The following is a 12,619-nucleotide window of genomic DNA, read 5'->3' as shown; positions in this document are numbered from 1 at the left end:
AACTGCCTCACATGGCAGTGATCTCCTCCTTAGTCAAGAGCTTCTCAGTCAAGAGTCAAGAGATGCCTCTGAGGACCCTCTCAGTGATAAAATTATGTGATTCCACAAGTCTTATCCTGGTATTGAGGTAAGACCATGTCATTAATTGTCTTGTGAATGGCTTATTCAAAAGCTTTGGCATTTAGCAGCTGCTTCTAGCTTTATCTTCAGGCTGCTACACCTTCCTTGACATGATTCTATGGAGTCTGGGCAGTTGGGGAAGCCTCAAGAATTAGCCCAAGGCATCTAGTAAACAAATCTTCCTCATCTCAGGTAGTGCTAAAGTCAGAATCACAGAATCTTGAGATGGAAGAAACCTCATTCACCATATCATTCAACCTGTAACCCTGAAGAAACCCTTCCTGTAACTTTCTGAGAAGTAGTTGTCCAGCCTATCTCGGTACCTTGGCAAACCATTCTATTTTGGAACTATTTAAACTGTTGGGAACTTTTTTTTAATGTAGAACCAAAATCACATCTCTATTTGCTCCTTCCCTTTAAGAAAAATCAAATAAACTTTATCATTCCTTTATATAAGACCCCTTCAAATACTGGAAGACAGTATTCATGTTCCTTTTCCAAAAGTCTTCTCTTCTCTAGGCCACACATCCCTTTCTTCCAAACCATCCTCATAACACATAGTTTAATAGTCCACTTACCATCCTGGTGATTCTTCTCTGAACACGTTCCAATTTTCCAATATTCTTCCTAAACTACGTCTTTTTACACTATATAATTCTCCACAGAAGATCAAACCTGTTGGGAGCTACCAATAACTATGTATAGGTAACTTACATGAGTGACTCTTGACTCATTTGCCCATAATGACCTAAATTGGTGAGCAATTTAAGTGGAAATAGTTCATTTCCAAAATGGGCTTATCCTTTGCTTTAGGTATGAAGCTTTCAGTCAGGGAGCAAGCACATTCAGTAAACTCTGGAATCTATTTTGGTGAACTCTTCATTTAGTTGTCAGGTTACTCTTCCATCTTGGTAATAGAGAAAACCTGCTTTTGACCCTTTAAGGCCTAATTCACGTGCCGTGGCTTTATTGTTTATGAACTTACTAGGAATGCAAACCAATTATGAACTGTCTTGTGTAAGGTGAACCAAATGCAAACTACCTCTGGCAAATGTATTATCTTTTTAAATTCTCATAAAAAAATGATAGTCGCTAACAAGGCATAGTGGAAAGAGCAATGGATTTAGTGTTAGAGGACCTGGCTTTAAATGTCAGTTTTATTACGTACTCCCTGTGTGACCTTGAGCAAGACTTTCTCTGCCTCAGTTTCCTCAAATGTAAAAGAACAAGATCATCCTAAATGATCTCTAAGGTTCCTTCCAGGACTATATCCTATGATTCTATGACTCTTTAGTTAAAACTAGCAGAGAGTATCGCTGTTGTTGCCAAACAGTAAGTCAACTTCTAGAAAAAACAAAACAAAAAATACAAGCAGTTGTTAAGCATTTGAGAACTTACAGGCTTCAGTCCTGCTTCACTGTAGCTGTCTATGAGAGGCTCTCTTTCGAACAACATAAATAAGTGGGCTGCTGACAACTTGGCTTTAGCATAGTCTGGAGCAAATGAACTAGCGTGTCCTAAGGCCATGGCCCCAAATACAATTGCGGAAAACACCCTGGAACAAGTATAGGTGGATAATGTCAGATCGGTCTTAAAAACAGTTTTTCAAATTCCATAGGACCAAAGAAAGTTGATTTAGCTTGTAAAATGTCTATACTTCTTATTTACATTTATTAAAATCCTCCAAATGCCCCACCTACTAACTCCTAACTCAATTTGGAGATTTTACTTTACTATTCTACATAGACTATAATTTTCCCAAATTCCCTTGAAACACCAACAATAAAGAAATGAAGAGGCTTGAGTCAACTGCCTGAGTTGTTTTTTTTTTTAACCTGTTTTCTCCTTTCCTTAATGTTCCCACTATAATGTCTAATAGTGTAGATTCTGGCTAGATATTAGATAGGAGAATCAGGTTTGTTATCAATTAACTTCATAAACTGCATTATTTATTATGGAAACTCATAGATGGGGAAGCTGAATCACATAAGGGTTGAGTTTTGACTACAATCACATAGCCAACTGATATCCTGTACTCAATTCTGATGGAGAAAGACTAACTGGTTGGCAAAGTAGAAATCAAAAGAATCACTGGAGATAGAAAAGGAAATGGGTACTTTCATATGGTCAGGCATAATGCTTAGACTTTTAGAAAGCAGAATTGAAAAAGTTCACATAATGATAAATATGATCTCACTGGACAATGAATGGGAAGATGTTTCAGCAAAGAATGGGAGGTTCTCCAAATATGAAATTCTGATAACACAATTGGAGATGATCCTGATGAGGAAGGAAAAGGGTGGAGGGGAGACATCTCAAAAGATCAATGAGATTGCAAAGGGCTTCTTGCTTCTAATGTATTCAGACTTTTAAAGAACACATACAAATGAGGGAAGGAAGGACACAAAAGCAAAGATGAGATATAAAAGAAAGACACAAAACTCTTAGAATAGCAATATGTTGGTGAATATTTTTGGACAAGACAAGACTTGTGAAAAACATGTAAGGATAATTAAAAAAGGCCACTTTAACCTATGTTTGAGGGAAAGAAGACAAATAGGAAAGGGAGAGGTCTCTTGCTTGAGGCAGATGGATGGTGTAATGGTAACCGAGAAAGCCAAATTCCTCCAATCCCATTTTACTTCAAACTTTGTATCAAAAAGCATCTTCATGTTGAAAAGGGCAGATTTAAGTTCAAGACAGGAGATAAGACAGTAACAGTATCTCTTCAAAATAAACACATGAGATTCCAGGGGTTCAGAAACAGCCTTCCGTTGTCATCACTATATCATTCTTGGTAACCTTTGAGGAATCATGGAGAATAGGGGAGGTGCCAAAAGAATGGTGACAGGTGAATGTAATAATTTCCCAAAGTGCTAAATCCTGGAAATCATGGATAATAAATATGGTCCAATGCAGCACTTGGGGAATCTGGTTGTTACTCCCTCATTCTACCTTCACAATCTATCCACTTCCTTTTTTGGTCTTTTATCTCCATGATGATATTTTTTGTGCAACTTTTTGTGACCATCATTGGTAATACACTATATTCTATCTACACTCACCAAGTGTCTCTCCTTTATCTTTAGAATGATCTGCAACTTTGATTTCTCAAGAGTTTCACATTCAGATAGGATGAATAGAAGAACAATTGTGTTGAAAAGATGGGATTTTTTTTTCCAAGACTGGGATCACTGATCACTGAAAGTGCTATGTAATTTCCCAAATGATATCCATTTTGCTTTCTTCTTCCTATTCAATCCTGGGCTCAGTTCACTGTCTTTCTTCAGCATCTGTCCAAGTTGGACAACAAGTACTGTTGGACTCAGTCTTTGGGTTGTGTCTCAAATTTCATACCATGATCTAAAGAGAAATTCTTCATCCACTTGACTTTTCCTGCATAGACAGTTGGGTCAAACTCTTTTAGAGAGGATGGAGCCTCTTCAATGTTGGAGACTTGCTTAATAGCATCTATCACTTGTAAACAGAAACATATAGAGAACTATAGGAGTTGTTTCTCAATCCTCCCAGCTTCTAGTATCTTCCCTTTTGACATTACCTCTCATATACTCTCTATTTACACTGTTATATGGCAGTATGATTTTCCATATTACAACACATGATCTCTCCCATTAGACTAGGAAGACCTCCTTGAGGTGAGGGTCCATGTTTTTGCCTTTTTTTTGTATGCCTAGTGATCGTCACAATGCTGGGCACACAGAAGGTGCCTAATAAATTATTGTTGATTATATATAGGGATGTACTTTTTCATTTGGTTCTGCCCTCAAGTAGTCTCATTGACCTCCCTTGAAATTACTGATCAAAATGATCTCTGATTGTATTTCTCAAGAAATCTTAGATAATTTTAGCACATGTATGGAAGACACATTATTGGATGGCCTTTAAAGCTGCATTTACTCTATCACTCCAATATGTTTTATAGTCAACAACTTGAAATTAGAGTGGAACCCTGTATTCGTTGTAACTTTCTATCAATGGTATTACTATTAAAAAAAATATCATCTATGGCAGGATACGGTTTACAAAAGCCTGCCTATTCCCATGTCACGTTTTCATCAAGCATGTCCTAGATCGCATTTGCAAGTTATTTTTCTAGGTTGTAAAGATGAAAAAGTAGGCATGTGGGTTAATCTGGATTATTGAATGGGATCCCAGTTGTTTTCCCTTCTGCCACTAACCTTTTCCAAGCCATACTTCACAAATCATCCTCCCAAACACAAATTTGCCTACCTCAATCTTCTCTTCGAAATCTTCAGTGGATGGATCCCTATTGCCTCCTCTTCTTGGCATTCAGTCACTCATGATTTGACTTGAACTGACATTTACTGACTTATTACATGTTACTCTCCTTCAAACCCTCCATATTTTCCCTAAATTGACTTGTTTCTTATTCCTAAAGCTTGACCTTCTATCTCCTATTTTCCTTTGCTAAAATCTACTTCTTTTCTCTGTATTCTGGAACCTTTCTATTCCTTCTAGGCCAGACTCAACCTCTATGTGAAGACTTTCTTGATCCCCTTCCATTGATTGTGTTCTCTCATGCTTCAAATGATCTCATATTAATCTATCTATGTCCATTGTGCAGAATACAAATTCTTTGAGGAAAGGGACTGGTTTTTGTATCCCTAGAGCTTAGCCCAATGCCTTGCATATCATAGTTTCTTGATAAAGATCTATTTGATTGATTCACTTGAATGTCTTGAGTATCACTACTCAGTATCCTTATGTCATTTCTGGCAGAAGTATCTTCCAACATATATGTTGTCTGACTCACTATTTTCCCCATTTATGTGTTCTTTAGTGCCATTTCTATTTCCTCATATAGCACACTGAGAAATATGAAATTAAAGTCTACATCTGATGGTTCCATTAATAATTTTGAACAAATTAATTACAAAATTGCACATTTTTTCCATTTTTAATCTCTATTTTTTTTCTTTTTTCCAATTTTGTCCTTAAATGTTTTGGAAATAGACTACCTTTACTGGGCCTCCCATCAATCTTTCAATAAATCCACTTCTCCTTTCATCTCTATTTACTGTTTCATAAGGCAATGCTATCCCAAACCTTTTACAATCTTTATTTGTAAAATTTTACAAACAACTTTAAACTTTTAACTGCCATTGCCCTTGACTGCCATAAGTTGTGGCTTAGCAAGGACACAGAAAAAAATTTTGGCTGAGGTGATTTCTAGGCAATTTTGGCTGCTTTTTTGTCATTTCAACTGAACTTATGTAGAGAATGGTAAAACTCTATGTCCAAGTCTGTCCTTTATCCATTTTCCATTTTTTGCACCAATAGCTTATGTAAATAAAACTTTCATTTCTTGACTCAAAGCCATATTTTCTAATATTTTCACCATTCTCTCTTTTATCCACCTATGCAATGATGTCTTCAAATTTTAGAGTATATATAGATTTAATTTGGAATTTTAAAAATCAAGCTCTCCTTAGAACTTTTCTAATTACTATCTCCTGCAATAATTATTGATATATAATCTATAATGGTTTAGAAATGGGTCTCTTTTCTTATATTCATGTAACACTTGGGATCACTATCTTGGATATAAGCCCCACAGAAAAGCTATACCCAGGTTTAAGATACTGTGTGGGTCTGCATCCACTCAAAATCATATTTTGTGAGCTCATGACTGATATATTTACTTTTTATTATTAATCAGCTAGATGACACAGCTTTTTAAAAACAAAAGGCATTTAATGAAATAGAATAATAATTCAAGTAGAAGTAGAACATTTCCCCCATAAACCTGGAGCACATTCTCCCACAAATATACAAGCCATCAATGGGAAGAGTGGACATGCCTAAGGAAAATGTGTGGGGAAGTGTACACATAAATGTGTACAGTGGCTAGAGTACATGCAAGGAAGGCACATATGTGAGGAATTCCCATGATCATGAAACATGCATGAAGTGCACACACGCACAGTGAACAAGTGTAGCCAGGGAGCATGCATGAAGAGGCACACATGAGGAAGCCATAAGGCCAGGGTACATGTGTGGGGCAAACACACATAGGGACACACATGTTGCCAGGGCAACTCACACCTCCAAAACTGTAGGGCTGCTGATGTCCTCTGGAGATATCATCATGTAGTTCTAACTTCTTCTGAGTAGTTCATCTCTGCTAGGCATTACTCTGTTCATCTTGTAGTTGCTGCTGGGACCCTCCACAGGGTATGTGAATATGGAGCTTCTCTCTGTGACCAGCTTCTGGACTTCATCTGTTCCAGGACATGTATTGGCTATTCTGGTGCTTGCCTTCTAAGGTGCAGTGACTAGAAAGCCTCTCCCTGATTAGTTTAGGCTAATTTCTCTTTAAGTCTAAGGCCAAAGATATAAACTATCATAGCTAGTTAAGGTTCTCAAAGAAAAACTAGAAAGTGTCTCCAGGCTAAGAATTTGTCTTGACTGTTTGGATTTGGTGGTAAGCTGTGTGAAAGTTGAACCCTGAAATCCACTTCGGTACCAAGATCCTATGGATTTTACCATACAAATGAACAAATATAAGGAAGCAAGAAGAAAAAACACTACATGGGGCTACTATGAGATTATTTCCCTGTGTCTCAAATCTTTTATTACAGACTCTCACCTTTCACATGCAAATGTGGCTACCAATAAGCCTCCATGGTTTTGAGTGGCCCTATACTCATCAGGAGCACTTAAATGTAAGATGACCAAGAATTCTAAGAAGTGATGTTCCCTTTAAACCTATGATAAGGTCAATTCTACTAACACCTTATTTGCCTCTCCACGAAGGATATTTGAGCCATTCTTCCATTTGGTTAACTTCTTATATCTTCTGATTTCATTTATAGGTGAACTGTCAATATTGATATGGTTCAATTCCATAATATGTCAACTTATTTGTCACTGGACATGTATTTTATATTTTGAGCACCAACAGTTAACTTAATTGTGAATATTGTAATACTCCAATAGATTTGATATAATCAAGGTGTACACTTCTTCCATTGATGAAGAGTAAAATCTATTCTTGCATGTTTATTGCAAGACTAAAATGTTTGTGATTCCTAGCAATATCTGTCCTCTTTCCTGTAACTCTATAATCATCTCTCATAGAAACAGCAAGAGCTTACAAAGGACTTGGACACATTCTGTATTTTTTCTTAGTTTCATGGATTGGCATGTTCAAAAAACTACTTAGTGGTTAATGTACTGGCACTTACAATACATTTACAAATACTTTTTGTATTTGGTTAGCTTGATATTTGTAAAGTAAACAAATTGTACCACTTGGATTATACCTGAAGCCTTCCTGGCATGGTAGAATATATTATAGTTTTTGCTCTGCTCTACCAGCATCTATACCATCTTTTTAATTTAATTCCAAAAATATGTAGTGTGCATCAGGATGGCAAATATATTTCAGTAGAGATTAAATCAGGAGTATAACTTTATGTATATCATTATTTTCCCTAATATATTTAGATGCTGTTATAAATTACCTTTAAAAAGCATTGTTCAATTAATTCATATTCATTTTTTGCCATCAAACAATTATTTTGATCCAAAAGAAATCCTAACATTTGAAAAACTGAGGAACCACAGAACTAGGAGGAACTCTTTAGAGGTATGCTGTATAGTTCTCTTCTTTGTTCTGTCCTATTTGACTGCTTTAATAAATTAACTCAGATGAAGAAACAACAACAATAGCCATGACACATATAGCATTTTAAGGTTTGCAAATCACTTTGCATGCCCTGTCTCTTTTGTTCCTCACAAAAGCCTATGAGGTAAGTACTATAGATGTTCCAATTTCCATTTTTGAGATAAGGAAAAGTGAGGGTCAGAAAGTGCAAATGGCTTGCCCAGAAAGTGTTGAGGCAAAATTGGAACCTATATTTCTAATGACTCCAAATCCAGGGTTTCCTGCACTCACTGTACCATACTGCTGTGCTGATCAGATTCACTAATGACACAAATCTGATAAGGCTAGCCAAAACTTTTGAGGACAGGATCAGTATCCAAAAGTTTTTAACAGGTTGGAATGATGAGTTCAAACTAATAGGATAAAGTGTAAGTGTGCTTAGGGCAAAGAAACTATACACAACTTTAAAACTATAGAAGGAGAAGACCCACAATAAAAGCAGTTAATATGAAAAAGACGTGGAGATAGATACTAGGTGAATCCAAGCCAATGTAAACAAATGGTGTGATACTAAAAATCTAGTGTGGTCTTAATGAAGAGAAGTATGATGTCCAGAACAAAGGAAGCTGTATTTCTAATAGCCCGAGTGTGTCACTTGAAAGTACTAAGAAGGGCAAGAAAAAATCAGAGTGCATATAGGGGCAGGACTCAAAGCCAAGCCATATAAAGAATGGTTGGAGGAATTGGTGAGAGTTGGCTTACAAAAAAATTCTTTAGGAGAAGATGATAATCAATACATCAAAGATGACTGTGTTAATATGAGAATCCCCTACTATTCATTTTCTATATTGTCTCAATTCTTTAGAGAGTTGTCTGAAGGGCTAAGTCACTTTCCTAATGAGTGTCAGAAATGGGATTGAAATTATATCTTCCTGGTACCAAATCTAGTATTCTCTCTGCTACTCTCTTTTTTTTCTGCTTCTCTTAGCATCTGGAGGGAGGAGTGATGGGGTGGTGGGAGGGCAGGAAGATAGATATCAAATAGCTGCTCCCATGCCTATCTTTAACTATTCAAAAGACTGTCATCAATAAGAGGGATAAGATGGCTGCATACTTCCAGAAAGCAGAACTAAGACCAATGGGCAGAAGTTACAGGACAGCTGGTTTCAGTTCAATATATGGAAGAACTCTCTAATAAGTAAAACCACCCCATGTTGGAATGAGTGGCCTTGGAGGTCGCCTTGGAGTCAGAGACCAGATGATTGCCTGCAAGGGATGTTGTAGGGAAGATTCCTGCATTGGACAGAGGACTGGACTAAATGATCTACCTCTAAGACCCCTTCCATATCCAAGATTCCAACGATCCTAAGTTCCAAACTGTGATTTCTTCCATAGTATCTCCCACGTGGTAATAACAATCATCATTGCCAAAGACTTTATTTTCAATTTGAAAACTCCTTTGATTGAAGTGATTCTTGCCAAATGTCTTCTCTGTTTATAAATGAGAAACCTCTAAACCTAAGGTAACAGTCCTATCTAAAACCCTGGTATAGAATAGCCTAAAATATATTTTAAAGATACTCACAGAATAACATCTCGAAAACGCATGTGTCCATTCACTATTAGATAAGCACCAAATCGAAAACAACCAGCATAGGAAAAATACATAAATGCTTGGGAAATGCTAAAAGTGATTCCATAGATGTGGGCCTTCCGCACAGAATTCCTAAAAAAGAAAACCCAAAAAGTTTGTTTTTAACAATTGCCTCATTTTCCCTCCTTAACAAGAAGACATAAGGATTTAGAACTAGAGGGTCTCGCGTTTGAATTGTGCCTGTGCCACAAACTAGCTGTAAGCTAGCTCATGTTGTTTAGTTTCTATGGGCCTCAGTTTCTCTATCTTTAAAATGAAAGTATTGGATAAACTGACCTCCAATTTGCCATCCAGCTTTAATCTGATGGTCTCTTAGGTACATTCCAATTCTAAATCCTATGATCTACAACCTATATTCTATGGTTAAACTAGGTGACCTTTGAGGTCTTTTTTCAAATCTGGCTCTATGACCCTATAAAACTTTGAAGGCTGACCCAGATACAAATACCAATTGAGATCCAATAAACCTGATACATGGCAGAAAAAAACAAAATTGAAAAGATAAAGGAATAAAGTTCAATTCCCATTAATATTTGAGTCTATAGGTTTTTTTTTCAAACTGAATGTCTTAAAGACATACCTATGGTTCTGATATTTGTATCTTTGAGACATTCATTTTGAAAAGAACATGTGATATTTGAGTCAAGAGCAAGCTAGAAATCCCTCATAGCTTACAACTTAAAAGCCTTACTAATTTACAAACCTTAAAGCACCATATAAAATAGACTTGTTGTCTTAAGATCTTAAACATGTTTTATGTCAACATTATGGTGCAAAATGTCAATTTTCCCATTATTCCTTAATTTTCCTGAAATTCCAATGAGACTAGAATGTGGATGTAGTTTTTGTTATCTACTATAAAATGGACACTGGACGCCTCTGTGATCATATGCCATATTTCAACAGAAGAAATAATAATCTGTCACCAGAATAAGGACTTCCCCATAACTAAAGAGGCATATTTAAGAAACTTAGCAACTGAGGTTCCCAGTCTGCTATGCTTGGCTACTTTATTCCAGATAAAGGGCTCTTAGTCTTTTCCATGTCAAAGGTTTCTTTGGCAATTTGGTGAAGTCCATTAGCTTCCCAGAATAATGTTTTTAAATGCTTGAAACAAAAATGAGAGAATAAATAAATAAAACAAAAGGAGATACATATTTGTAAAGCACTTGGCACATAGGAGGTGCTTAATAAATGCTTGTTCTTGTACATAGAATTACAAAGGAAACTAATTATAATGAAATATATCTCGAAATCAATATCAAAATATTTAAAATTATTATTATTTAAACTCTTGCCTTTTTAGTAGCAGTCTTTTTTTTTTAAACCCTTACCTTCCATCTTGGAGTCAATAGTGTGTATTGGTTCCAAGGCAGAAGAGTGGTAAGGGCTAGGCAATGGGGGGTTAAGTGACTTGCCCAGGGTCACACAGCTAGGAAGTGTCTTAGGCCAGATTTGAACCAAGGACCTCCAGTCTCTAGGTGAAATCCACTGAACTACCCAGCTGTCCCCTTTAATAGCAGTCTTTTTTTTTTTTAACTCTTACCTTTGGTCTTAAATCAACATTACGTATCTGTTCTAAGGCAGAAGAGGTAAGGGCTGGGCAATGGATGTTAAGTGACTTGCCTAGGGTTATGGTCACACAGCTAGGAAGTATCTGATGTCAAATTTGAACCCAAGTTCTCCTGATTCCAGGCCTGGTGCTCTATACATTGTGCTACCTAGCCACCCATATCAAAATGTTTTTTTTTTTTTAAATAAATTCACAATCTCCAGGCTAAGAACACCTTTTCTTGGTTATAAATTCCTTAAAGGCAGAAATTAAAGTGTTTTAATTTTGATAGCTTCCTCCCCAATCAGCACTGTTTGGCATATAGTAGGATGTCAATAAATGTTTGATCAACAGAACTATTTAATGCATAAAATTATGGTATGGCGGAAGTGAGCGAGTTTATAGCTTTCCTAATGACATATGACTTGAATGAAGAAAGCATTGGGAACAGCAATGATTTCAAAAAAGAAGATGAAGGTAGACTGCAGAAACTATATACTAATAAGCTTGACATTATTTTCTGAAAAATTTAAAACACATTATTTCAAAGATAGCTTGAGAAACAATGACTACTAAAAGCCATCATGGCTTCATTCAGTTGTTTCACTTGTGTCTGATTCTTTGTGACCCAATTTGGAGTTCTCTTGGAAAAGATACAGGAGTGGTTTGCCATTTCCTTCTTCAGTTCATTTTATAGATAAGAAAACTGAGGCAAACAGGGTTAAGTGATTTGCCCAGGGTCACACATCTAGTAAGTGTCTGAGGACAGATCTGAACTCACAAAGGTGAAGTTTACTGACCCCAGGTCTGGTGCTCTATCCACTGCACCACCTAGCTACCCCTGGAACAAGCCATAGGAAGTTAAATTCTTTTTTTGTTTTTTTTAAATGAGGTTTGCTAGTTTGGTAGATCGTGGCAATGCTGCCAATACATTCTCCTTGCAACCCTTCCTATTCTCTAGCTGTTAAAGACTCCTCACAGATTTGAACTCATTGCATGTTGTACTTCCCTCATTCTAATTTTTATATATCTATTTGTGTACTTGTCTTATCCTTTTTGCTAAATAATAAGCTACTTAGGAAGATAACTCTTAACATTTCTTATTGAAAAAGACTTTTACTTCTGTGTTTCCTGTGTATAGCATATAATAAATGCTTGATGAATAAGTGAATGAAGGAATGGAATTGTTCGATTAAAATGATCTCTAGACCTAAGAATCAGGCAACTAGGTGGTGCAATGGATGAAGTGCTGGGTCTGGAGTTGGAAAGACTCATTCTTCCTAAGTTCAAATCTGGCCTCAGACACTTCCTAGCTGTATGATCAAGTCACTGAACCCTGCTTGCTTCAGTTTTCCCATTTCTGGAAATGAACTGGTCAAGAAAGGAAATGACAAACGACTCCAGTATCTTTGACACGAAAACCCCAAATGAGGTCACGAAGAGTCAGATACAACTGAAACACAAATGAAAAAACATACCTAGGAATCTCTCCAGTCATAATGGTTTAGAGCCCCTCTTTTCCTACAGGATGAAACATTTACATTTGCCAAGAAACACAAGAGAGCTTTGGTGAATCAAAAGGAAGTTGACTAGTTCTTCAATGTTAAAATCTGCTCTGATTGGTCCAGATCAAGGATACATA

General features: G+C 36.5%; 1 protein-coding gene across 1 annotated transcript in view; it reads right to left on the bottom strand.

The window, feature by feature from the left end:
* LOC123250517 (phosphatidylcholine translocator ABCB4-like) overlaps nucleotides 1-12,619 on the bottom strand; it is a 111,333-nt gene that overhangs the window by 14,118 nt on the left and 84,596 nt on the right. Inside the window, exons 23-24 of the mRNA XM_044679629.1 lie at nucleotides 9,357-9,497; nucleotides 1,519-1,675 (exon numbers count right to left, since the gene is read on the bottom strand). Of these exons, the coding sequence (XP_044535564.1) occupies nucleotides 1,519-1,675; nucleotides 9,357-9,497 (298 nt within the window). The remainder of the gene's footprint in view (nucleotides 1-1,518; nucleotides 1,676-9,356; nucleotides 9,498-12,619) is intronic.

Source organism: Gracilinanus agilis, chromosome 5 (genome assembly GCF_016433145.1).
Source record: "Gracilinanus agilis isolate LMUSP501 chromosome 5, AgileGrace, whole genome shotgun sequence".
Lineage (NCBI taxonomy): Eukaryota > Metazoa > Chordata > Mammalia > Didelphimorphia > Didelphidae > Gracilinanus > Gracilinanus agilis.
The sequence above is the reverse complement of the archived record's forward strand: the minus strand, read 5'-3'. Positions and strand labels throughout refer to the sequence as shown.